General features: G+C 42.8%; 1 protein-coding gene and 1 long non-coding RNA gene across 6 annotated transcripts in view; both read left to right on the top strand.

Annotated features, from left to right (window-relative positions):
• The first annotated feature begins 9,457 nt into the window (after positions 1-9,457).
• Positions 9,458-26,844, top strand: part of ING4 (inhibitor of growth family member 4) — a 43,061-nt gene continuing 25,674 nt past the window's right edge. For 2 of the 5 annotated variants that reach the window (XM_084617004.1, XM_084617003.1), the window contains exon 1: positions 9,842-9,946. In XM_084617004.1, coding sequence (XP_084473130.1) covers positions 9,857-9,946 — 90 coding nt within the window. In that variant the 5' untranslated portion in view covers positions 9,842-9,856. Of the gene's footprint in view, positions 9,610-9,834; positions 9,947-26,844 lie in introns of those variants that run through there. The other 3 variants (XM_084617005.1, XM_084617006.1, XM_084617007.1) reach the window with 3 other exon arrangements.
• On the top strand, positions 17,924-21,510 carry LOC311514446. The gene is made up of 2 exons (XR_014709887.1): positions 17,924-18,328; positions 19,821-21,510. It is a non-coding gene; the product is annotated as an uncharacterized lncRNA (long non-coding RNA).

Raw genomic sequence — 26,844 nt, 5'->3', positions numbered from 1 at the left:
TCATAATCTATAACTTCTCATAATATATTAACTATTTGCTACCTAATCTTAGCTATACAGAAAACATTTAATTATATATCATGAATTATTAAAATATAAAATCAAATATTTGTATTACACAATTTACAAACAGAATTCATTTAATAAAATCCAACTAGTTAAAGAAAAATTAAGATAAAGAATAGAAGCAAATTTCAGAGAAGAGGGATAGATACAGAGAGGGAAGGAAGTGGGTAAAGAGGAGAGGAAAGCGAGGGGGAGGAGGGGGACATACATTTAACAGGATCATTCAGATACTTCCAGGAACTCATCCCATATCTCTGAAAATTTTTCTTTGATATTTCTGTTATGGTATACAATTCTTTCCATGGTGGCCAATATTATGAAGTTTATGCTCCAATCTTCAATTGTTGGTCCATTAGTCTTTTAGCAATTATTAGTGCTCTGTTTAACCAAAGTTTTTCAGATTTATTCAAAGCTTCCAATTAACATCCATTAGGTTTAAAATTGCATGTTTAGCTTGTAACACAATTTTAATTGACAGGAAAAAATTAACTCTGCAACTAATTTCTGTCCATACAAGTGTAGGAACGTTCCCAGAGCATATGGGTTCAGTTAGTACATATTGAATCACAGTGCCAACATTTTTCTGACTATTCTGAATGGTCAGAGAGGGGCCCAATGCATCCTCTGTATGATTTTCTGCTGGCTTAATCTTAAATGGAGGTCCAAGGAACAGTTTGGAGCACTGACTAAAATTTGTTTCCATTGGTTAGCAGAGAATAATTGGCCTAGTTCCTCCTCCTATTTCTTTTATAGGGAATCTGTGTTTAATTCAAATTTGCTGGCCAGGTGTGCATATACTGTTGTCCTAGGTCTTGGCAATCAGGATAATATTTGGAGAAATTAAAGCAGTTCACATGGATCAGGGGAAGTGCAGGCATCAGGGCCAAATAGATGGCATGTTTCAAGTGGATAGACTGCTACTCCTTCTTAGTCTCTAGATTGAACCTTTCTTTTGATATTGTAAAAGGATGGAAAGTATCATTTTCAATAAACTGACTGATGGTCAATATCTCTTTCCTAATCCAATATGGCCAGAGACACCAAACTGAAGACAGAAATCCCCCAAGGGTTACCTCCTGGTTCTGCCCTGAAAGCCATTTCGAATTGACAGATCACTACAACTCTGTCACTTTTAGGATTTAGATGGTAACTCATTTCTGTGTATACATATGCTTGCTTTAATCTGTAAATAACTCATTTCTTTTTCCTAGTTAATAAACCTTCAGGTAGTTTTTTACAGGACTGGCTACAGGCACTGTCTTTGGTGTAAGATCTAGGGTACCAGTCGATCTGGGTAAGTGACTGGTCTCTTAGGACTGGAAGCAACCTGAATATGGTGTGATTTTTGGTATAAGTGACCATTATCACTAAGCCCAGTCTGCTTGAGTAGCACGGTAGACTGGAGAGTCTAAGGGGACTGTTGGACTCCACGGTGAAACTGTTATAGTAGATCCAGGAGTTCACATTTGTTACTGGTTTGGTGACATCTAATTATAGAACATACCACCAGTTTGGGGTATCTGCCTGTTTTTGACAGTCTGTCCTGAAGTAGGAATTCATAGTCGCCAGCCACACCAGACAGTGTGACAATCACACTGGTCCCTCCTGGCCTTGGAATCTGTGAATCTTCTGGCTTGGGAATATATGAATTGTCACTAGTGAGTGGGCTGTCTCATTTGATGTTAGCTCTTAAGAGCCACTGTGTATGCAGGCTCTCTCCAATAGTGGATTTTTTCTGAAGCACTCTCATTAAAGATGGCACTGAGGGAAAGTTGGAAACTCAAGGCAACATCTAATATGGTCTGTGAAAACTTTATATCCCATCCACAAGTGAGTAAACCCATTTTCCTGACATGTCAGAACCCCTGACAGCCTGGCTTATTCATATGATTAAAAAACAAATAAAATTCACTTACAAATAACTTCCTCTTGTAGGAGCAGCAGTGATCTGTATGCTCTGTATAACCTGTATGTTCAAAAGGTCTGTTACACCTTCCCCCTCGCCCCTTTGTCTCTTCTCCTTCTTTGAATATCTGTGAAGTGACTTTCCCCCTCCCTCTTGGAATACTTGTGGGATGAATGGGCTGCTTGAACAGCTGGAAGATCAGAAGAGCTCCAAGGTAGACAAGGTGTCTGGCACTCTGATTAGGCAAAATCACACACCCAATGCATGGACACTGCACGAGGTGGAGTGTGACCAACCAGACGTGGCCAAGTCATCTCTAGTTGCAGGTCATGAGGAGCAGGTCCTTAAAAGGGGAAGGGGCCATGTGCTCAGGAGTGCACTCACAACATTGTACCTCCTGTGAAGGCCCTTCGCCAGGACCGCCTGGCCACTGGTTCGCCGTGTTGCGTTCCATCATGCCTCAGGAAGACTTACCTTCGTTGCGCTGTGGGACACTTACCTTGAAGGATCCTGACCTCTCCAGTGACGTGCCTGTCCTGGGAGCGTGAGTATGTGAGTGTGAGTGTGATCCCCACTCCCTTCTTTTCAGCTTAGCTATCAGTATAATAAATGTGCTGCTTTCTGCCAAACTCTGGTGGGTGATTAGTCCTCCCTAAGCTTACTAGCTGGCCCAATTTTGGGTAACACTTCCTTACGATTGAGTTAAGGTTGCTGCTCAACCAAGAGCCTTCTGCTCCTTCTACCTTTCTGAAATGTGGGATCTCAGATCCCCAAACTCAAACATTAGAAAACCTGAAATGCTTAGTTAAGCTCTCCTATCCCACAAATCCTTGGCAAGAACTACACAGATCATGCTCGACACACTGAACTGATTGTTTCCAGCTTCACAACCACAATGAAAGAGGGTAAATATGCATTACGAGTTTTCCTAAAATTAGTTTCCCAGAGTTTAGGGAAATATTAATCACTTCAGAAGGGACAAGTCTGGCATTTTGAAGTCCCACATCTTGAAAGGGTACAATAAAAAGTCACTGCTGTGTGACAGCATCATCATCCTTTTTAATTAAGATTTTTGTAAGTGAATTTATCCAATAATTCTGATGGAATTGAAGAATTAAAAGGGGCTCATTAAAACCAGCTATTGTAATAGGGGTCCTGGAAAGAAGAAAATGCAGCTAATTTTATTAAAGAAGCTAGGGATGAGCCAGGAATTAGCAGTATCTCAGACTAGGAAAATTAAAATAATTAATAACAGAATTGTAAATCACTTAGACAAACATGGTATGTTAGGGACTATACACTACAGTGTCTACAAAGGAAAACCACATTTCTAATCTATTAGAATTTTTTGGATGTGTCAGCAAAATAGTTGATAAAGGAAGAACCAGTTTCTATAATTTGTTTGGATTTTCAGAAAGATTTTAACGAAGTCCCATGTCAGAAGCTACTAAGGCTTGTTTACACAGTAGTGTAATGGACTCTACGGGGGTGTGATTTTTAAAGTGCACTAACATGCTGCACATTAGATTGTCTGTGTAGACTCTGCTGCTCTGCACTAAAGTTCCCTAGTGTGCTTTAACACTATTTCAAACAGCACTACATTAAAGCACACCAGCAGGGTCTACACAGACCAATTAATGTGCAATATATTGGTGCACTTTAAAAATCACACCCCCATAGAGTGCATTACCCCACTATGTAGACAAGCCAAAGAAAACTAAGCAATCATGGCATGAGATATGAAGTTCTGTCATGCATTAGAAAGCAGCTAAGAGAGAAAACAAAGAGAAGAGAAAAAGAGTTAATTTTCATTAGCAGTGGGGTGCCCAGTCTCTGTACATGGACCATTATTGCTTAATATATTGATACAATTTCTGGAATAGGAAGGTGGGCAGTGAGGTTACAAAACTTTGCAGATTACACAAAATTATTGTTTCAGAGTAACAGCCGTGTTAGTCTGTATTCGCAAAAAGAAAAGGAGTACTTGTGGCACCTTAGAGACTAACCAATTTATTAGAGCATAAGCTTTCGTGAGCTACAGCTCACTTCATCAGATGCATATCGTGGAAACTGCAGCAAACTCAGGACCATAGAGTATTATGCAGAACATCAGAGGAACCAAAACAAGGTAGACCAGGTAGCACCATGAAATTTATGCATACCAATGCAATATAATGCACACTAAAATAAATAATTTGAACTTCTCATATACCTTGTAGGGTTCTCAATTAATCAGGGAAAATACTTAAGCATTGAAAAGTCATAGATTTTAAAGACCAGAGTGACCATTATGACCACATACCACAACCTTGACCCTGAATGTTAGATCAGGGGTTGGCAACCTTTCAGAAGTGGTGTGCCGAGTCTTCATTTATTCACTCTAATTTAAGGTTTCGCATGCCAGTAATACATTTTAACGTTTTTTAGAAGGTCTCTTTCTATAAATCTATAACATATAACTAAACTATTATTGTGTGTAAAGGAAATAAAATTTTTAAAATGCTTAAGACGCTTCATTTAAAATTAAATTAAAATGCAGATCCCCCCCGGACCAGTGGCCAGGACCCGGGCAGTGTGAGTGCCACTGAAAATCAGCTCGCGTGCCATAGGTTGCCTACCCCTGTGCTAGATTGAGGGAGCTAGTGTTAAGGTGGCAGTATATGGTCTGGAGCTCATGGCAGTTCTGGTAATGGTAAGGTGAATGCCTTTGGGCAGAGGAGTAGAGAGTATGTTCTGAAAATGATTAGGAGGCTGGGGCAAATGACTTATGAGGAGAGACTGAAGGAACTGGTCTTATTTAGTCTGCAGAAAAGAAGATTGAGGGGGGATTTGATAGCATCCTTCAACTACTTGAAGGGGGATTCCAAAGAGGATGGAGCTCAGCTGCTCTCAGTGGTGCCAGATGACAGAACAAGGAGCAATGGTCTCAAGTTGCAGTGGGGGAGGTCTAGGTTGGATATTAGGAAAAACTATTTCACTAGGAGGGTGGTGAAGCACTGGAATGAGTTACCTACGGAGGTGGTGGAATCTCCTTCCTTTGAGGTTTTTAAGGCCCGGGTTGACAAAGCCCTGGCTGGGATGATTTAGTTGGGGTTGGTCCTGCTTTGAGCAGGGGGTTGGACTAGATGACTTCCTGAGATCTCTTCCAACCCTAATCTTCTATGATCCCATGATTCTTGCTGTATATTCCATCTGAATCATTATGGAGACAATGAAAACCTCTGCTCACTGTGCTGCAACTGTCAAAAAAGACAACAAAATGTAAAGAATGGGATGGAAAAAAATACTGACATTATTGTTGAATTACATAAATGAATGGGACACCTTCACCTGGAACATTTTGTTAATTCAGGCTACCATATCTCAAGAATGATATGGAAGAAATAGAGGAAATTCAGTGATAAAAGACCAGAAGAAACTTCCATGAGACTGAAAAGACTGGGACTGTTCAGTTTAGCAAAGAGATTAATGGAGGCAACCAGGCTAAAGGTACCAAGGCTAATGAGCAACCTAGTGAAGGTAAATTGGGCACCCATATTTACTCACTCATGTAATAACAAGGGACAGTCAGTGAAATAGAAAGGCAGCACATTTAAAACTGACAAAAGGAAACTTTACTGCCCCATGAGTTCATGGAGACCAAGAGCCTAGCAGAGGGGTTTCCCTCATTCTGTAGAGAGGGCCAAGTTCTGTTTTTAATTATGGTGTGTGGGCTGGGATATAAACTTAGGATAAAATATTTGCCTCTATCCACAGCTGATCTCCCACTGACAACAGTGAAAACTGTCCACAGAAAACCAGGGTAGAAAGTTTATGTAGAAACTAATCTTTTCATTATCTGTATTTGTTCAATGCCTTACTCTGAGTAATACTGAATGAGACAATAAATTCTGCTCCCTTTGCTCTACCATCCTCCATTCTTTCTTTGTCTCCTGCTTCTGTCCCTGGGACTTTTCTTCTTTCATATTTCTGTATGTCCTTCCATGCAGTGGGTTTTATTCCCATTCATCTTCTAAAATTATTGGAAATGAAATAATTGACATTTAAAACATAATGATTAGGCTTTAATGTTAACACACCATTGATATTAATGGAAGGTGAGGAAGTTTACACATTTGAGTTTTTGTTTTAGGCTGTCTGCTGCCTCAGGATGACATCCCTACAACAGTTTACATTCAGGTCACATTTTCAATGTTTTATCTGAGGACAAGAAATGTATTTAAAAAACTAAAACGTAAATTGTGCAGAATGTGAGTGTGCTGTGCAAACCACATACATCAGTGTGGCCAGGTATTTCACACTTCTACCGCTATAAGTCAAAACAGGGTTGGACATCTGATCTTATGTTAGATAGAATACAAAACAAAAGAGATGGTTATTCCGTAATTGTTCACTAGGGAGTTTCCTGCACCTGTCATTGAAGCATCTGGCACTGGTTACTATTAGAGGCTGGATACAGAACAAGATAAACCCTTGGGCTGACCCAGTCTTATGTATCTATACTCTATTTATTAATTTATCTGTCTATATCAGAGGTTCTCAAACTGTGATCCATGGACCATTTTGATTTAGTTGGGGATTGGTCCTGCTTTGAGCAGGGGGTTGGACTAGATGACCTCCTGAGGTCCCTTCCAACCCTGATATTCTATGATTCTATGACCACCAATGGTTTGCAAGCTCCATTCAGGTGGTATGCGGATAGTTCCCTCTAAGGTGCGCACCTGGGCGGCCGCACACGACAGAATGAAGAGCCATCCTCAAATTAGTGGAGCCACGCCTGGGGCGGCTCCACTAATTAGGTGCCTGGACCCTGTAGAAGACACACATGTAAGGTGAAGACACACCTGTAGAAGACCCTGTAGGAAATTCACATGTAAGCCTTGTGGGGGGATAGGAGGTCAGTGAGAGGGGGTAGTAGGGTGAGAAGAGGGGGTGGGGGGAATTTGGGACATGCAGGGCTGTGGTTCCCAGAAAAAGAGGTGACTTTCCCCAGCTCCAGGGCTGTGGCTGCCGGGGAGAGACCCCCCTCCTTCCCAGCCTCAGCTCTGTGGGTGCTGTGGTGGGGGAGAGACCCCCCCTCTTTCCTAACCCCAGCTCAGGGGCTGCCGTGTCAGGGGAGAGGGCACATTCATTGCATTAGAAAGGTAAGACTACTGATATTAAAATATGAGTTGTGTGCTTTTATTTGTAGAATAAAAAAACAATTATTATGATGTTTTTATTATATAGCGCTTTTATCCAAAGTGTTTTACAATAGTTAGCTAATGGTACAAACAACATTTGGAAAGATCATTAAGTTGTCCACCAAGACCCGCAGCAATTTTCAAGTGGTCCATGGAAAAAAAAGTTTGAGAATCACTGGTCTATAGCCATTCAGTCTCTCAATCAGTCACCCACCTCTCCAGGCCTTTCCCCTCTGCCCACCATTGCAGTAGTTACACACACAATATTCAGATGTCCTGCTTACCCCAAAGTTTATTTTTCTTCCTTTTGGTGCCTTTATTTTACTGAATCTGAAATGCAGCAGGCATCGTACTGTGTAGACTAAGTTCTGTGAGGCAAGTACTTTTGGGGACTTGAGCAGCCTCAAGGGCTTAGTCTACTGACTTTCTGATTCTTTTTACTAAATATCTCCCACAACGCACTCAGTTCAGATGACATGACTATGTTAATGTTTCCCTGGGAGCCCCTGTGACCTAAATAGGATGCATGATTCTTGTACTTCAATAAAAAAGTTGGAATTTCAAACCCTTGAAGAAAAGGTATTGCATCCCATTTTCCACACACATACTCCACCTGTTGTTGTAGCTACCCTCTCAATAGCCTCCTGTTTTGTCTGTAGTCACCCCCTTTATACTTTTCTGAGCCTCTTTATCTCCCATCCTTAACAGAGCAGCTGGATGACCACATATAAATCCCCTTTTGTACATTTCATATTTCCCTCTTGGTCTCCTGGACTATAACTCATGAGACACCTTTTCAGCCTTGTGACGAGCAAAAAGCTCATTGGCTGTCATTGGTGTGAAGGGAGACAGAAGAGACACTTAGTTCCTGAGGCACCTTGGAATTAGTAGAGAGCTGGTAAAGGGATATGACAGCTGCACTGGGGTCTCCTGTAAAGTGACTTTGAAGAGAGAAATGATTGGGGAATAATTTCAAATTTCTATCTAAGAGACAGACTTCAAAGATGGGACTGCAGAGAACTTGTGCCTGTAGTAAAGAACATCTGAACAAGCCAAAACACGTGGTCTGCAAAAAGGTAAGCAAAAGCTCCTAGGCTGCCTCAGGGTCTGGCTGGGCTGCATTGATAGCTAGGCTATGTCAGTTGGTATCTTATTGTCTGCCCTCCTCTCTCTTTCCCCCCGCACAAGGTTACGGCTCCATTCAATCCATTTCCTATATTAATACTAAATCCCTATCCATCCTCAGATCAAACCACTGATTAAGAGACAATGACTGAATCATCCACTGTCTGAACCTACTAAATACACTGCTCCTGGAGGGCATGAGCCAAGGTCACAAGGTGAGAACAATACCCCTGCACCTGTCCCACCCTGGTAATAGTGTTCACCACCGAGGCTAGGAAAGCATTCCCATCCTCTACTCTCAGTCCTGTGTTCTTCCTCTCCCTGTGTGCTGTCAGGGTCCCCAACGCTTTTGTGAGAGCTCCCCCCGGAAAGTACTAGGAAAATATTTCCACTCTCTTCCCCAGTGCTGCCAGGGCTCTTTAGTCCGATGAAAACTACCCCTCGGGGAGCCTGGGAGGGCCCGAGATGAATCTCGACAGGCACACAGTTGTTTCTGATTGTGACTGGATATCAGGCCAGTCTAGACTGAATTTTCCTTTTCCTTCCCATCATCAGCACCCTCCTCGCCGCTAGCTGGGCAAGGCGTTGCTGCTCCTGGAAATGACCCGGCAGAGCATCCGCACGCTGCGGCAGCCGGCCAGGAACGCGTCCATGGAGCCACCCTCCTTCCCGCACCGGGATGGGGCCCAGATCCTCAGACGCCTTTACACACACTTCCACGCTCCTCCGAGGAGCGGGGCCCTTGCTCCCCGCTGGGCTGCTGCCCTAGTCTCGCCCCCGACCCTGAACCCTCCCGGACCCACTATACGCCGCTCACCGGCTTTTTGCACAGACAAACTGCTCTCTCGTGCGCCTCAGCCAAGCGGCCCCGCGCCCTCCTCCGCCCCGCGCCCCGCTTGCGCGATCCGCGATCCGCGCCGGCCACTCGCCTCGGGGCCTAACCGTCCGCGGCGCGGCGCCGGGCCCGGCCCGTCTGCCCCGCGACCGCGTCACTCCGACGGGTGCCTGCCTCCGCTTGTACCGTTATCGCCCATCAACGGGCGCTGAGCTCACAGCCCGAGGCAGGGTGGGCGGAGCCTCTAGCCGCGCCCCCCGCCCGACGCGGGCCAGCCGAGCCGTCGCTGGGGCAGGAACGAGCAACAATTCAAAGCGGCGCCTCCCGCAGGCGGAAGCGGCCGTGCCCTACCCGGAAGTACTTTCGAGTGGGGAGGAAGTGACGCCTGGTCGGACGGAGGGACAGAAGTTACCCGGTTTGCGGCCCTAGCCGGAAGTGTCTGTGTTTGAGGCCCAAGATGGCGGCGGGGATGTACCTGGAGCACTACCTGGATAGTAAGAGCCGGGGTGGGGCTGGGGGTGGCTCCTGGCGGGGGGGTCGTTGCCTGGCGCTGGCCCCGTGGGGAGTGCGTTCGGCTCGGGGAGAAGCGGCGCGCGGGCTTCCGGGACGCGGCCCGACAGCTTCGAGCGCGCGCGGTCCCGCCCAGGGCGCTGTGGCTGGGACCGAGTCCGGCGAGCCCCCGTGCGCGGCGGGGAGGGGGGTTAAAGCGCGGCGCCGGCGCTGTGGCCCCTTCCCGCGCTCATGGGGTGTCGGGCTCGCCCTGGCGTTGCGGAGCTGTTCCCAGTTCCTGCTCTTCCTGTGCTCTCTGGAGCTCGGCTCGACGTGGTCTGGGTCAGTCCCACACACCTGCTCTCGGCGCCAGATCCTGCTTCGGGGTGGGGGTGGGGCTGCTGGCGGCTGCTGCTTCTGCACGTTCTCTTTTGCATCCTTTCCCTGCTGACTTCTCCTTTCATCGCGGTTTATATGTTGGGGGGAAGGTGTAGTTTTTTAGCTTTGTTCTCCTGCCCCACAACGCACACTCAATCTGTGGGACTTGTTGCCAGAGGATGTTGTGAAGGCCAAGACTATAACAGGGTTAAAAACAAAAAAACCCTAGATAAGTTCATGGAGGACAGGTCCATCCATGACTATTAGCTAAGGTGGTTGGGGACACAACCTCATACTCTGGGTGTCCCTAAACTTCTTACTGGGAGTGGACACTTGACGATTGCCTGGTGGCTTCATTCTGAAGCATCTGACACTGGCCACTGTCAGAAGACAGGATAACTGGGTTAGATGAATAGTTGGTCTGACCCAGTGTAGCGACTGTTATGTTCAGAAAGCAGATTGTTTGTGCCAGGCTCCTGCAAGAGCTGGCAGCCATACAGTTGGCATTGGTGTGGGTGATGGTTAAGGATATGATTCTTTCACCGAGGTTTCAGAAATCACGGAATCTCTGACTTCCAGCGACCTCCATGACTTCAGCCCACGGCGGCTGGGAGCTGTGGGGTTACCCCGCCATGTGGCGGTGGGGCCCCCGGAGCTCCGAGCGGGCCCCCACAGATGTCTGGCTGCTGGGTGTGGTGTGGGGACCCTGCAGCTGAGCTTCTGATTTTGTCATGAATATTTTTAGGAAAGGTCACGGACAGGTCACAGTCTTCCATGACCTTTCTTGCTCATGATCTGTCTGTGACTTTAGTGATGGTTTGAGTGAAGAAGAGAGAAAGTAGTTGGATTTCAAGTTCTGTCTCCTATAATTGACAAAAAGCGTATTTTTCTCCGCTCCCCACGCTGTCTCCCCACCCCCCGAGAAAGCAGTAAAGGAGAGTGGATGGTTTACAGTGTTTTTCTCTTCAATATGTGGGTGGAGAGGATGGTTGTGAGCTAAATCCAACTATATTTATGGTTTTTCTTATACTTGTATGGAGTTTGTTACAGCTGGTTTATTTTTATTTGCATAAATGTTTTAAAATTGTCCTTGCTTGTTTTTTGTTATAGAGAAAGTGGTAATTTTATAGGTGAAGCTGGTAGCACCATCTTTTAAGATTGCCTGATACTTCTCATTATAAGATCCTCACTTTCACTTATAACTCTACCAAACTTGATCCATTTTGGGGGAAAAGTCTTGAGCTGATTTTGTTTTGTTTTGTTTTAAATTTCAGCCAAAATAGTTCAATTGCTTCAGAGAACAAGTCTAGGAGAAAATGTTTTGGCATATTTTAATAAAAGATATGTTAGCAACCTATTCTTTAGAAATTGCTAGCATGTGTTAGGTTAGGGACTTGAAATTTGGCAGGGAAGTTACTGTGATTGTTAGGATTGTGCCTTTTGCCATCCTGGAGAAAATTCACCCAAATGTGGCCAAGTTGCAAGTCTTGGCTGGGGTGGGGGAATCTTTTTGCACATGCTCAGTATAAACTTGTTGGAACTTAACAGCGAAATTCTCTGAAAATTCCTTGAGTACTGAGTATACTCTAGCTTGGGGCTGCAGGGGCAAACAGCACTTCCCTGCAATTGCCACTCTTTGCTGCTGTGGGACAGGAACTAAGAGCAGAGAGACTCTCTCCCCTGCAGTCTCAATTTTCTCCCCTCTGGGTCCAGGCAGTGCGGAGAAGGAAGCTGCCTGAATTTAAAGCAGACAGGACAAGAACCAGACTTGTGGAGAGTAGATTTGGCAGGAAAACTGGGATTAGCTGGTTATAGATACTGAGCTGGGGGCAGGAGAGACAAAGCTCATGAGGAGCCAGGGTATCGCGGGAGAACTAAGACTAGCTGGGCAAAGATACTGGGGAAGGCTCAGCCAAGATATGTGTGGGGGAACTGAGATTACATGAGCCCAGGAAGGGAGACTGGGAGCCAGTGAGGAGGAGATGCTTGGAGACCTGGTGAAAAGGGAAAGAAACAGATTTTACAAGGATACTAGGGCTCAGACCGGGAGCTCAGAGGAAAGGACTAGGACTGATTGGCGCTGGAACGAAGAGAGAAGACTAGACAAGGACAGTTGGAAGGCACAGGAACAGAAGGCTCTGTGACCGGAGTGCACACACTTCCAAAACCTGGACTGGAACCCAAGATTCCTGGCTCTCACCATTCGTTGGCTGTCAGCAAATTGCTGTGAAACCCACTGTCTTGTACCCCTCCTGCCTCAATCTATGTAGAGGACGACAACCTACTATTGCTGTCAGTTATTGCTTAGCTTAAATGCTAGCAGTCTGTGCTGTGGATTTAAAGGTTTTAACCCTGCTGGTGAGCCAAGTGGGTGTCAATATATCACATGATGAAATTATTTTTTGTTAACCTTTTTAAAAACTTAGGAAATTACCCATTTAAAAAAAACTTCTTATACAAACATTAAGCTTTCAAAGTCAAGCTTTCAGAAGTTGGGAAATGCCAGAATTAAGGTTGCATATTCTTTTAATGCAGTTTTGTGTGTGTAAGCTCTAACACCTCTGTGGTTTGCAGCAGGGACTTAACATTTAGCAGAGGGGATGGTTCTAGGTTCAGAGACTTGCATCTTGCTGTCCCTTTGAAAACTGAAAAAGTTATAAAACTGTAAAACATCTCCATTTGCAGTTTGTATTATACTCTGCAGAGCATGATAGGCTTGCTGTTTAAAAAATGAGACTGTGTGTCTGCACTGAGCATGCCCCAGCTTTGCTGAGCCCATTCACAGACAGATACATTTGAACTCAGCTTTCTTCCTCTCTGGTGATGTCTCTGTGTCCCATATCCTCTTCTTCTTCCCCTTCCTTCAACTCTGTCCAATATGAGAGGAGTTAAAAATGAAAAGGCATCTCCCCACTTCCCTAAAACATGTCCTCCTGCAGCTTATCTCCATTTAATGTCCTAAACCATTTTTTGTCCCCTGCCTCCACTATTGGAGAAGCTGGATCTTCTATACTGTAGCTATCAAATCCTGTAATGGGAGGAGGAAGCTAGATACTGAAGCACTTTCTCCTCCCCTACACTAAGGAAGCAGTGGGTAGTAAGAGAGAGGGAGAAGAAAGGAGGGAGATCAGAGAAAGAACTTGGGAAGGGAAGAGTCTTGGGGGACAGTTGGGAGAGAGAAGGCTGGGGGAGGGGGGGAGGAGCTCTTTCCTTTGTGTAGAGGAGCTTGTGTCTGTGTATGTGGACTCTTAGAAGAGCCTGTGTAACAAGTCCCTTATGTGTAGAGGCAGTCTGTGTGTGTGCTGTTTGCATTTGCTTGATTTTTGAGGTAAGAAGGCCAGAGAACATGACATTTTTTTGGATGGGATGCATGAGATGAGTGGCTGTTAGAGATTTTGTAGAGGGTGGAAAATGAGTGTAATCTTGGGGGGCAAGTGGGAGAAGGGATGGCACAAGAATGTGATTTTTTTTTTTTGTAGTAACCAAAGGACCCTTGAGGACTGTGGTCTCGTGCTAGGCACTGTACAAACATGAACAATAAGATATGATCCCTGCCCTAAAGAGATTATTATCCAAGTCTCTATGTACACATGAAAGTTCCACTGGTGAAATTGCCCTTATATTAGAGGGAACTGCTGTGCATCCACACACACGTTTCCTCCCACCCATGCTTCACTGAGGAAATTACCCTTGTTTCTATCCATAGTAAGTCTGCACCAGTGGGAGTTAAATCTGTGTAGTGCCACAAGGACTTGTTTCACTTCCATGGCAAATAGTTCTGCTGCTGCTGTCTCACGCTCCAGTGGTCACAACAGATTTGACCCGTCTGGTCAGCTTCCTACACTTTTTATGTTCTGAGCTCATCTCAGCTAGAAGTCACCCACCTGTTCAGAGAGCACTGACGAATGTACAGTTCCCATTCATAGGCTACTTTTGAAAGAGCTTTCCCAACCAAATCCAGCCTTCTGTGTTCGTTATGCTTTGCACATCTGCCTGGAACCATAAGGAGTTTTAATTGCTGTTAGGGACATGCAACATGGACTGTCCCACCTGGGAAAATTGAACCAGAATGCAAAGAGATCCAAGCACCTGCCTTGACAGGTGGTAGAACTGGGTTACTTTCTGAATAACAGTGTAGAATGAAGGGTAAGGAGCTGTGACAAAGCTATAAAAGAGATCACAATGGCAACTATGGAAATGCCCACATAACCTCCAAGAAGCCCATCAACCGGGTTGATAAAAATCAGTGATATACATCTGATTTTTTTTATTTTTTTTGTTTTGTTTTTTTTTACTTAAATCAGATTTTTTTGATAAAATGCTTTTTGAGGAAAAAACCTCTCTAAAGATAGTTTTAATTAAGATACATTATAGCTCAAAGATATCTTATCATGGAATAGGGATTATAAATTATAATTCTATTGTATGAGCCAATATAGTCATGTAATGTTTAAGAAAAGTTTTGTAAAGGAGTTCCAATAGTTCATGGATTATAGGGACCCAGTCCTATGGGGTTTCAGGGGCTTCTGTATAGATTATTTAGGTTCATCTTTCTGTCTACCCAATGGGACTCAGTGCTCAGTCTAGAAGATACCATCAGAAATGCTTAGTTTTGCAGTTCTCAAACTGTGGATTTGTGTCTCCAGAGATAACATGCTTGTTAACAGCAAAAATGTTTTTAAATAAATAAATAAATATTTCTCACCTCTATATAACAGACCTCAACCCTATTGTCCTTCTGCAAGTTTGTGTACACCCAGTCAATCCCTTAACTTTCTCTAAAAGTGCAAAGTTTCAAAAAATTCAATGAATAGAAAATTGTTGGGGGCGGAATAGATCTGGACAAGGAGAAGAAGTCATGAGATAAATTTGAGAAGGGAGGGACAGGCAGTAGAACCAAAAGTGAAACTGTTTGAGCAACATATTCCAGAATATTCCATATTCTCTGACTAGAAGGGAAAGCCTATAATGGCAGCAGGCTGTAAAAGAGACCCAGTCTGGGAATATTTTAATGAAGTTCCTCTACCTGTGGGTAAGACAAGCATGCGTGCAAAATGCAAACAGTTCAACAAAGAAATGCAAGGCCTGGTTGCCCGAATGAAACAACATTATGAGAAGTGTTCCTTCTCAGGAGGAAGCTGTGTTGAAGATGATGAGAGAACGTGTCTGAACATGCTGAATCTTCAGGTTGGTAAACTTTTTTTATTTCATACTTCTTTCTTAAGGACCGCCTGTCTTCCTTCTGGAGTAGTCTTGAATTCTCATGTTTAAAGAAAAAATATAGTTGTTACTCTGTGATACTATGATTTTAGATGCAGTTGTGATAAAAAATAAATAGCTGAAATAGGCAGATCTTCCTTTTTGCAATTTCACCTTTAAAGTAGTACTGAGTAAAAGTGAGTGTAATGAGTAATACTAAATGAGCAATCTGATAATAATTAAATAACTGCGTTGACTTATTTTGTTTAGGAGAATCCATCCTCAACATACAGGATTCTGAAGACTATCCACCTTCAAGAGCACCATCATTTTCTATAGTTTCAGAGTTATCTGCCAATGTGTTTCAGTCACATCATGTATGTCACGTAGCCACAGTATATCACTTGTAGCAAAAAAAAAAAAAAATCTCCGTCACCCAGAAACAACCATAGGTAAGTTTGTGATACTAACCAGCAGATTACAAAAAGAGGTAATTAATAGAAAAAATTGCCCGGTTTGTTTATGCAACAAACTCTCCTTTCCATATGATTGAGAACCCACACTTCACTAACATGGTTCAGTCATTAAGACCAGGGTACAGTTCACCCAACAGAGCAGTTGTCGCAGGCAAATTGCTGGATAAAGTGTAAGAGAGAGAAATTGAGCACTGTGCAAAAGGTTTAGAGCAGTGTTTCCCAAACTTGGGACGCTGCTTGTTCAGGGAAAGCCCCTGGGGGCCGTGCTGGTTTGTTTACCTGCTGCATCCACAGGTTCGGCCAATCGAGGCTCCCACTGGCCGCGGTTCACCACTCCAGGCCAATGGGGGCTGCGGGAAGCGGCGGCCAGTACATCGCCTCGAACCGCGGCCGGTGGGAGCCACAATCGGCCAAACCTGCGGACGTGGCAGGTAAACAAACCGGCATGGCCCCCCAGGGGCTTTCCCTGAACAAGAGGCGTCCCAAGTTTGGGAAACAGTGGTTTAGAGGGTAAAATTGTTAACCTGAGTCTTGATGGGTGGAGTAATGTCCACAATGATCGTGTTGTATGTGCTTGTGTGACAACAGAAGAAGGGAATGTCTTCCTTACAGAAACAATTGATACATCAGGAAATGCACACACAGCAGAATACTTATAAGAAGTAGCAGTAAAAGCTATAACAAACTGTGGGGAAAAAAATTCAAATGTTTAGTACGCAGCTTGTTCATAGACAATGCTGCAAATGTATCTAAGATTAGAAGAAATTATTTAGAATGGAGTCCCAAACTAATAACATGGTTGCAGTGCTCAGTGAAGAGAGTCCCAAGCTAATGACATACGGTTGCAGTGCTCATTTGATGCACCTCCTAGCCAAAGACTTCGGTGTTCCAGAAATAAAGGCTAATGTTGTTGAAATTGCAAAATTCTTGTGTAACAGCCACTTTGCAGCAGCAGCTGCTCTGAAAAAAGTGGGAGGAGCCAAGCTAAGTCTCCCACAAGACGTGTAATGGAACTCAGTAGTGGACTGGTTTGGGCACTGTATCAAGAACTGGTCTAATCTGTTGACAGTTTGTGAACAAAATCATGAAAAAATAGATGGCACTGTCACAGCCAAAGTTCTCAACATTGGGGTTAAGAGAAATGTTGAACACAGACTGAATATCCTGAAGCCTATTGCTGTAGCCTTGAACAAAATGCAGGGAAATAGCTGTTTTATTGCTGATGCTGTTGAAATTTGGAAGGAGCTGAGTGAGATCTTAAAAAGAGAAATATGCCATGACAGAGTTAAATTACAAGCATTAAAAAAACGAATGGGACAAGCACTATCTCCAGCTCATTTTCTTGCAAATATTCTCAATACGCGGTACCGGGGTTGAACCTTAACTGCTGAAGAAGGGGAGTTGGCTATGACATGGACCTCCAGCAATCATCCCTCCATAATGCCAACTATAATAAACTTCAAAGCTAAGGGTGAAACCATTGAAGAAATATATGTTTGCTGATGATGTTTTAAAGAAAGTCACACCGGTGAACTGGTGGAAGTCACTTAAGCACTTGGATTCAGAGACTGTTGAAGTGATCATCTCACTTTTAACAGCAGTAGCTTCTTTTGCCGGTGTAGAAAGAATATTTTCTTCCTTTGGACTAATTCATTCCAAATTGAGAAATTGTTTGGGACCTGAAAAAGCAGGAAAGCTTGTTTTTCTTTTCCAAATTATGAACAAACAGAAAAATGAAGATGAAGATGACTGAGTTAGCTGCAGAAGCCAATATTTTAAGTTTTTCATGTTGACCTGACTGACATAGTTGATTTAATTTTTTTTAAAAAAATATCATTTAACTATTATAGTTAAAAACAACTTTAACAAAAACAAACCTGATTTTAAAAACTTTGAATGTTTAACTAAATTCAAAAATTCATATGCTTGTTTTGTTAAAATATTATGTGTGTGCTGTTGAAGAAAAAAATTCAGAATACATAACGTTGTTTTAGTTAAATAAAACAATTTAAGTGTCTGTCTGATGATGATCTCCTCCTAATACAGCATGGCAAGAAAATCCTCCAAATATTAATGATTAATCTGTTGAATTGGAGATAGTTCACCTCCCAATGACTTCATAAATATCTGCTTCATTTACCAAAGGTAAATGAAATAAACAATCATTCATTTTCTCATATAGCTGTAAAACTCATCTGAAAAGTTTTTTGAAAATAAATCACTTTAAAAATGTATAGTGTGTACCTTCTAAAAATGAAACCTACATCTATCTCTGAGTTGTGAAGAATATGTATTAAGGTTAAAACAACCAATAAGAATGCACTTTTATGCAGAAATACATGATTAAATCAAGTCTTCCTGACTACTGATTTGAATCATGATTTAAATCAATTTGATTTAAATCAAATCCACCCTGCCCATCATTCAGCCTCAGTTACTTGCAAACCATGCTGACCCTGTCTGGAGGCTCCCCAGAAGAGTGCTGATAGCCATGATGAGGTAGAGCAATAGGAGAATAATACTGACGTGTCTACTCAAAGCTGCTTGATACTCATGGTATTGTCCTGGAGGCCATCAGTCAGGACCTGCTCCAGATGCAGATACTAGGATACATCTGCCTCAGAGACGACAACGGAGACAACATACTAGGGAGATGAGGGGCCCTCAGCCAGTAAGTTTTTATTGTAATACATAATCATTGTAGCTTTTTTTGTGCTGCGGGGGGGAGGGGAGGCTTTGAACTTTCTACCACGTTTGCTTTTCCACTTTTTGCTTTTGTAAATGGGTAAATATAGCTATGTCATTTTGAAACCTCTCCATTTCTCCTTCTCATTATTCCGCTCCGCCCCCATCCCACATCTTCCAAAATGCTGCTGAGACTACTTGCCCCAAGGTCTCCTCTTTTCTCCACACACACCCCCATCTCCTCCTGCCACCACTCTCCTTTGTTCAATTCCTGACACTTTTTCATCTTTTCTCCCCCCATTGAGTCATGTGGTTGGGTACAAAATGGCAAACAGCAGCAAAAAAATTCCAGCACAAATGGCCCATGATGTGTCATAACATAAATATAGAAGCAATATAGAGATCACAAAGCTTGAACACAATATCTGCCAGTCTCTGTGCTGTCCAGCAATACAGCATCATAAGCAATGTCGTTCACTGTCTCAAGCCTTTGGTTTAACTGCATGCATAACAGTATAATACAGAAAGTCCATGGAAAATTACAGTACTTCTGCTCAAAAAAAAAAGGGGTTCAATGATTCATGGGCATTATTGGTTCGCATATCCGAGTAAAAAGAAAAGGAGTACTAGTGGCGTCTTAGAGACTAACAAATTTATTTGAGCATAAGCTTTCGTGAGCTGCAACTTACTTCATCGGATGCATTCATGAAGTGAGCTGTAGCTCACGAAAGCTTATGCTCAAATAAATTTGTTAGTCTCTAAGGTGCCACTAGTACTCCTTTTCTTTTTGCGAATACAGACTAACACGGCTGCTACTCTGAAACATATCAGAGGCAGTCATTTAAACTTGTTAGTGCAGTGTATTTTCAGAGATGGTTATTTTTAATCCTGATTTTCTCATGTCTCCTGGCATATCAGAGAATTTCTGGGACAAGAGGAGTTTTAATTCGATATGCACATTCCTAGACAGTACATGTTTCCCTATCCCTTCCATGCTATGGCAGGATACGTTTTCTCACTTATCAAGTAGCAAATCTGGCAGAACCACCTCAGCTCAAAACCTTGCAGTCTCCCTGGCTGGCCTCTAGCCCTCTTGAATTATGTCCTCCTTTGCCTTTTGGGACTCTGCATCAGGGTAATGTCTTCCAAGTCCAGGTCTGCCTGTGATAGTATAACTGGAGTTCTAAATAAGTTCCATATAATGCATCATTTTCCCGCACTCTATCAAACCTTTAAAGTAAAGATTGGCATCGACTAATGATAAACATCCTTTTTCTAGGAAGCATTTAAAGGCTGCTTTCCATCTTGCTCTGGGTGCCAGATTGTTGGGGAACTATGGTAAACTATTGGGAAAATGGCCAACAACAAAAAGAGGGGTTGCGGGAGGGTAAATGATACATTTTCTTTTTGGGAATGCTGGGTTTCCATAGCTACTGCATTCACTATGGTTACTGACTGATCTCTGTTTCTTTGGACAGTACCTGCAATAGACATACCTTACTAGAAAGTTCCACTGATGCTTGCTGTCTTATAAATTGGAACACAAGAGAAAGGACCAGGATACCTGGATCAGCTACAGACTTCTTTTGTGACCCTGGACAAGTTGATAAATCTACTCTGTGCCTCAGTTCCCCATTTGTAAAATAGGGATAACACTTCCCTCACAGTAGTGTTGTGAAGATAAAGCCCACTAATGATTGTAAGGCATATAGATACAGTAACTCCTCACTTAACTTTGTAGTTATGTTCCTGAAAAACGCTACTTTAAGCGAAATGATGTTAAGTGAATACAATTTCTCCATAAGAATTAATATAAAGGGAGAGAGGGGGTGTTGTATTAGGTTCCAGGGAAATTTTTTTTGCCAGACAAGACTATATTTTAAATATATACACACACGTATACACAGTATAAGTTTTAAACAAACAATTTAATACTGTACACAGCAATGATGATTGTGAGGCTTGGTTGAGGTGGTGGTGGAAGAGGGTGGGATATTTCCCGGGGACTGGCTTACTGCTAAATGAAGAACTAACACTTGGCTGAGCCCTCAAGGATTAAGACGTTGTTAATGTAGCCTCACACTCTACAAGGCAGCATGAATGGAGGGAGAGGAGACAGCACGGCAGAGAGAGACAGAGACACGCACAATGTGTGTGAGAGAGAGACAGGCATTGCCCCTTTAAGTACGCTGACCACACTCTAAGTACACTGTCTTTTTAAGTTGATCAGCAAGTTGAGACAGCAGCTGCTGCCAGCAAGCTTCCTCCTGCTCTGTGGAGATGGGGTAAAGGAGCAGGGAGGGGAAGGGGGACACCCTAACATTAGTACCCCTCTTCGTCCCCCCACCCCTTGCACAGCAAGCAGGAGGCTCCCAGGAGCAGCACCAAGACAGAGGGCAGGAACAGCTGAACTGCCTGGCAGTTGATAGCCTGCTGGGCAGCTGCTGCACAGGGAACTTAGGGGAGCTGATGCTGGGCCACCCTGATTCCAAGCCCACACCAGTAGGTTCCAACAGGCTGCTCTTCCTTCAAGCCGTGGACAAAGCAGGCAGCTGCCAAATGACATTATAAGGGAGCATTGCGCAACTTTAAACAAACATGTTCCCTAATTGATCAGCAACGAAACGTTAATCGGGATGACTTTAAGTGAGGAGTTACTGTACTATGGTAATGAGGGCCATATAGGTAAGTAATATAAAGAGATTGTTTAAAAAACTTATGGTGGAGTTCCAATGAGCCACAAAGAGGACCTGGATGTGTTAAGATGAGCACTTAACTGAGAGAGTGTGGGACAGGAAGAAGACTGTTCTTTGAAGTTGATCTAAGCAAAGAGAGAGAGAGAGAGATGACGGGGTGGGATGATGCAAGAAGAAATGCTCACCCTAATAAGGAAGCACACTGTGTTCCTGGAGAGCATTGTTGCCTAGGCAAGCTGCACCTTTGTGCTGCAGAAATATTGAGATTGAGGATATTGGGTGGGCTCTTTCACTTTCCCCCCATGGTCCCAGTCATTCTCCCACCAATCCTCAGGACAAGGAGAACGACTTAGTCTGTGTCTTATCTGTCACAGACTTGATCTTTAAATTATTTTGTTGTGTGTTTGTGAATGCTTTGCATGGTTGCTGAAATTCTGATTTGTGTTTAATAAAATTTGTACTGTTTAATAAAGCAGCAGTGGTGGTCTTGGTTTCAAAACACAGATGCCAAGGTTTATTGAATAGCATTAAAATGCATATAAACTAGAAGATGAAGAGATTTCAGGACAGGCACCATCTTTCTGTTATGTGTTTATACAGTGCCTAGAACAGTGGCACCCAAATTGCTCATTTGGGACCATAAGCACTTCTGCAATACTGATATATATTCTACCAAAATCTAATATGTTGCTGTCTCCTGTTCCCAAAGTGTATGCACGAGCATTTTTGACCATGGCACTTCTGCTGGCAACATTGCCAACAGTTTTCAGAGCGGTAGCCGTGTTAGTCTGTATCAGCAAAAACAACAAGGAGTACTTGTGGCACCTTAGAGACTAACAGATTTATTTGGGCATAAACATTTGTGGGCTAAAACCCACTTCATCAGATGCATGGAGTGGAAAATACAGTAGGAAGGTATATATAACAGTACATGAAAAGATGGGAACTGCCTTACCAAGTGGAGCGGGGGGGGGGGTGTCAAGACAATTTAATTAAAGTGGGCTGTTATCAACAGGATGAAAAATCACTTTTGTAGTGGTAATCAGGGTGGCTCATTTCAAGCAGTTGACAGGAAGATATGAGTAACAGTAGGGGGAAATTAGCATGCGGAAATTAGTTTTTAGTTTTTGTAGTGACCCATCCACTCTCAGTCTTTATTCAGGCCTAATTTGATGGTGTCCAATTTGCAAATTAATTCCAGTTCTGCAGTCTGTCATTGGAGTCCGGTTCTGAAGATTTTGTTGTTGAAGAATTGCCACTTTTAAGTCTGTTGTTGAGTGTTCAGGGAGGTTGAAGTGTTCTCCGACTGGTTTTTGAATGTGACAGTTGACATCTGATTTGTGTCCATTTATTGTTTTGTGTAGAGATTGCCCAGAGGGGCATGCTGGCACATGATGGCATATATCACATTGGTAGATGTGCAGGTGAACGAGCCGCTGATGGTGTGGTTGATGTGGTTAGGTCCTATGATAGTGTCCCTTGAATAGGTAGGTGGACAGAGTTGGCTCTGGGGTTTGTTGCAGGGATAGGTTCCTGGGTTAGTGTTTTTGTTGTGTGGTGTGTAGTTGCTTCAGGTTGGGGGGCTGTCTGAAAGTGAGGACTGGCCTGTCTCCCAAGGTCTGTGAGAGTGATGGATCGTCCTTCAGGATAGGTTGTAGATCCTTAATGATGTGCTGGAGAGGTTTTAGTTGGGGGCTGAAGGTGATGGCTAGTGGCGTTCTGTTACTTCCTTTGTTAGGCCTGTCCTGTAATAGGTGACTTCTGGGTACCCTTCTGGCTCTGTCAATCTGTTTCTTCTCTTCAGCAGGTGGGTATTGTAGTTTTAAGAATGCTTGATAGAGATCCTGTATGTGTTTGTCTCTGTCTGAAGGATTAGCACAAATGCGGTTGTATCTTAGAGCTTGGCTGTAGACAATGGATCGTGTGGTGTGATCTGGATGAAAGCTGGAGGCGTGTAGATAAGTATAGCGGTCAGTAGGTTTCTGGTATTGGGTGGTGTTTATGTGACCATTGCATATTTGGACTGTAGTGTCCAGGAAGTGGATCTCTTGTGTGGACTGGTCCAGGCTGAGGGTGATGGTGGGGTGGAAATTGTTGAAATCATGGTGGAATTCCTCAAGGGCTTCTTTTCCATGGGTCCAGATGATGAAGATGTCATCAGTGTAGTGCAAGTAGAGACGTTAGGGGACTTTGTCCACCTACCTATTCAAGGGACACTATCATAGGACCTAACCACATCAGCCACACCATCAGGGGCTCGTTCACCTGCACATCTACCCATGTTATATATGCCATCATGTGCCAGCAATGCACCTCTGCCATGTACATTGGTCAAACCGGACAGTCTCAACACAAAAGAATAAATGGACCCAAATCAGTTGTTAAGAATTATAACATTCAAAAGCCAATTGGAGAACACTTCAGCCTCCCTGGACACTCAATAACAGACTTAAAAGTGGCAATTCTTCTACAAAAAATCTTCAAAACCAGACTCCAACGAGAAACTGCAGAACTGGAATTAATTTGCAAACTGGACACCATCAAATTAGGCCTGAATAAAGACTGGGCGTGGATGGGTCACTACAAAAACTAAAAACTAATATCCACATGCTAATTTCCCCTACTGTTACTCACTCCTTCTTGTCAACTGCTTGAAATGAGCCACCCTGATTACCACTACAAAAGTGATTTTTCATCCTGTTGATAATAGCCCACTTTAATTAAATTGTCTTGACCCCCCCCCACGCCACTTAGTAAGGCAACTCCCATCTTTTCATGATCTATCGATCCATCTGTCGATCTATCTACTGTATTTTCCACTCCATGCATTTGATGAAGTGGGTTTTAGCCCACAAAAGGTTATGCCCAAATAAATTTGTTAGTCTCAAAGGTGCCACAAATACTTCTCATTATTGCCAACAGTGGATTGCACCTTTAGCTGTTCACGTTTGGCAGGTAGTCTCTGCACCTCTTCTCTTCAATCATCAGCAATTACTCCTCCTTTAGTCTCACAGATTATGTGTAAAAACAACATGCAGCAGTAATACAGGGAAGATGAGTCCAGAACAGGGAAGTCTGTGACAGACTTTTCCACCTCCTCTTCAGCCTACCAAATGCATGCTCTATAACCATCCTACAGTGGTTTAGGGTATAGTTAACTAGTCTCTTGTGTTCCTGTCAGGATTTACAGTAGCTCCCTTTATAAGCCAGGGAAGCAAGAAGGTGGTGCTGGGTCATCCAAAAATAAGTTGGTTCAATTTCTTCATTTATGTCTGTAGTACAGTAGAGGAAGAGAACTTCTTGTTTGATTTTTGAGATTAGTGCTGAATTTCTGAAGACCCTGGTATCACGAACTTTTCCTGACCCATCCAGTGTTAATGCTGGTGAACTGTTGGGGTCTTCAAACAAGGCCTACAGAACCATGGAGTAATTGAATGGCAAGAGCTGGTGAGGGGGGAAATAGAATGGGCACACAGGTCCTTTCAGTGGATCCCTATCACAATTGGGATCTTTTCATACACAGTAATGAGCTCCCGTATTACCTAACTTGATCACATGATGCAGTGTCAAATGCTGAATAGTTTTGTACACACTTTGCATAACAGCTCCAACTGTGAATCTTTCATCACTGACATGGTTTTCCACTGATTGGTAGCAATTGGTGATGGCCACCTTCCAAATAGTGATTGTCACTCACTTCTGCATGCTGAGAAGTGCTCTCATTCTGGTGTGTGGCCCTGCTTCATCAGTACCCTCATGCAATCTGAAGTTTTGAAGCTTTCATCATCCTAAATCTCCAGATTATCAATGCTTGTTGGCTGGAGTAAACAGCAGCATCCCTCCAAAGACAGTTGATCAAATAATAGATTTTGTTGGTCCATGCAAATTCAATTTCTGGGTCCTTCTCTGAATTTCTCACACAATTTCAAAAATTCTCACAGTCACCATAGGTACCACACTGCATGCTTTCAGATATTCCAAAACCTGCTTTCAGTCTCAATAATGGACAGGAGCACAGTATGTCTCTATCACTGTGACCATGTTGTTTAGAAATGGCACTTCCGTCAGCTAAATTCCAGGATACAGTGAGAAGATTTTAGGAATTGGGCCTCTCTTCCCACAATTTCTCTGGCCTCCTGGAAGTATCTCACAATCTGGAGCAAAAATTACTCAGAATGCAGCATGCCTAGGAGCAGTGCAAGGAATCCTGGCATATTTATCCATACTGGAATTGATGCAGCACAGCCCTGCTATACGAATATAAGGCTCAAAAGCAACGTATCTTACCAAAATGCAACTACAACAATGTGGGCACAAGCAATCAATGTAAGATGCATCGGTTTTACTACACTAATGGAATTCTTGTGTGTAGACAAGTCCTAATTTAAGACAAGACACAAGTAAGTAGTCAAATGTTAGAGAAGGAGGGAAGATGAAGGGTAACATATTGTGCAATTACAGAGGCTTGCAGTGTGAAAAAAATCAATGGCTGTGAATTGTAACTTGTTTTTATATAAATATTAGTAATCCCACTACTCTGCATATCAATGAATGTTTGAGTTTTTTATGGGATTTTCAGGATAAAGGAAGATAGAAGTCTGTATATTCTTTGAGGGGAAAATCAGCATAGTGTGCTGTGTGAATGTTTGTGGTCTTGTCTACAATGGCGATGGCATTAGGGTATCTGTAGCTATGGGGTGCAGTGAAAAGTGGGCTGCATCTGTACTGTCATATGTAGCTACATGTCTCAAAAAAAGACTCAACTGGGGGGAAAGAGCTGGGAAAAGGCTCCAAAATCTTCCAAATATTTGCACTGTAAAAAACCAAAGAAATGGTATTTTCCAATTCACCTAATACAAGTACTGTAATGCAGTTTCTTTATTATGAGAGTTGAACTTACAAATGTAGAATTATGTACAAAAAATAACTGCATTAAAAAATAAAACAATATAAAACTTTAGAGCCTACAAGTCCCCTCACTCCTATGTCTTGTTCAGCCAATCGCCCAGACAAACAAGTTTATTTACATTTGCAGGAGATAATGCTGCCCACTTCTTGTTCACAATGTCACCTGAAAGTGAGAACAGGTGTTCGCATGACACTGTTGTAGCCAGTGTCACAAGATATTTACATGCTTTAAAGTTTTGCATTATTTTGTTTTTGAGAGCAGTTATGTAACCAAAAAAAAAAAATCTACATTTGTAAGTTTTACTTTCACGATAAAGAGATTGCCCTACAGTACTTGTATGAGGTGAATTGAAAAATACTATTTCTTTATCATTTTTACAGTGCAAATATTTGTAATAAAAAATAAAGTGAGCAGTGTATACTTTGTGTTTTGTGTGGTAATTGAAATCAATATATTTGAAAATGTAGAAAAACATCCAAAATTATTTAATAAATTTCAATTGGTATTCTATTGTTTAACAGTGCAATTAAAACTGCTATTAATTTTTTTCATGTTTTGTTGACAAGTTTTTTTTTTAAAGATGGAATAAAATGTGCTGATTGTGGGGAATCACGTGCTTGATTCATAGTTTTAGGGCCAGAAGGGGCCATTAGGATCATCTAATAGAGTATCACAGAACATAGAATTTCACACAGTGATTCCTGCATCAAGCACAGTAACTTCTGTTTGAGCTACAGCATATCTTTTAAAAAAGATAGACTGTTTTTAAGTGATGGAGAATCCACTACGTACCAAGGCAAATTGTTCCACTGGTTAATTACCTTCACTGTTAAAATATTGCGCCTTATTTCTAGTTGAGTTTGTCTACCTTCAGTTTCTAGTGGTTGAATTCTGTTA

The sequence above is a fragment of the Lepidochelys olivacea genome (genome assembly GCF_965140295.1).
Source record: "Lepidochelys olivacea isolate rLepOli2 genome assembly, chromosome: 1".
NCBI lineage: Eukaryota > Metazoa > Chordata > Testudines > Cheloniidae > Lepidochelys > Lepidochelys olivacea.
The sequence above is the reverse complement of the archived record's forward strand: the minus strand, read 5'-3'. Positions and strand labels throughout refer to the sequence as shown.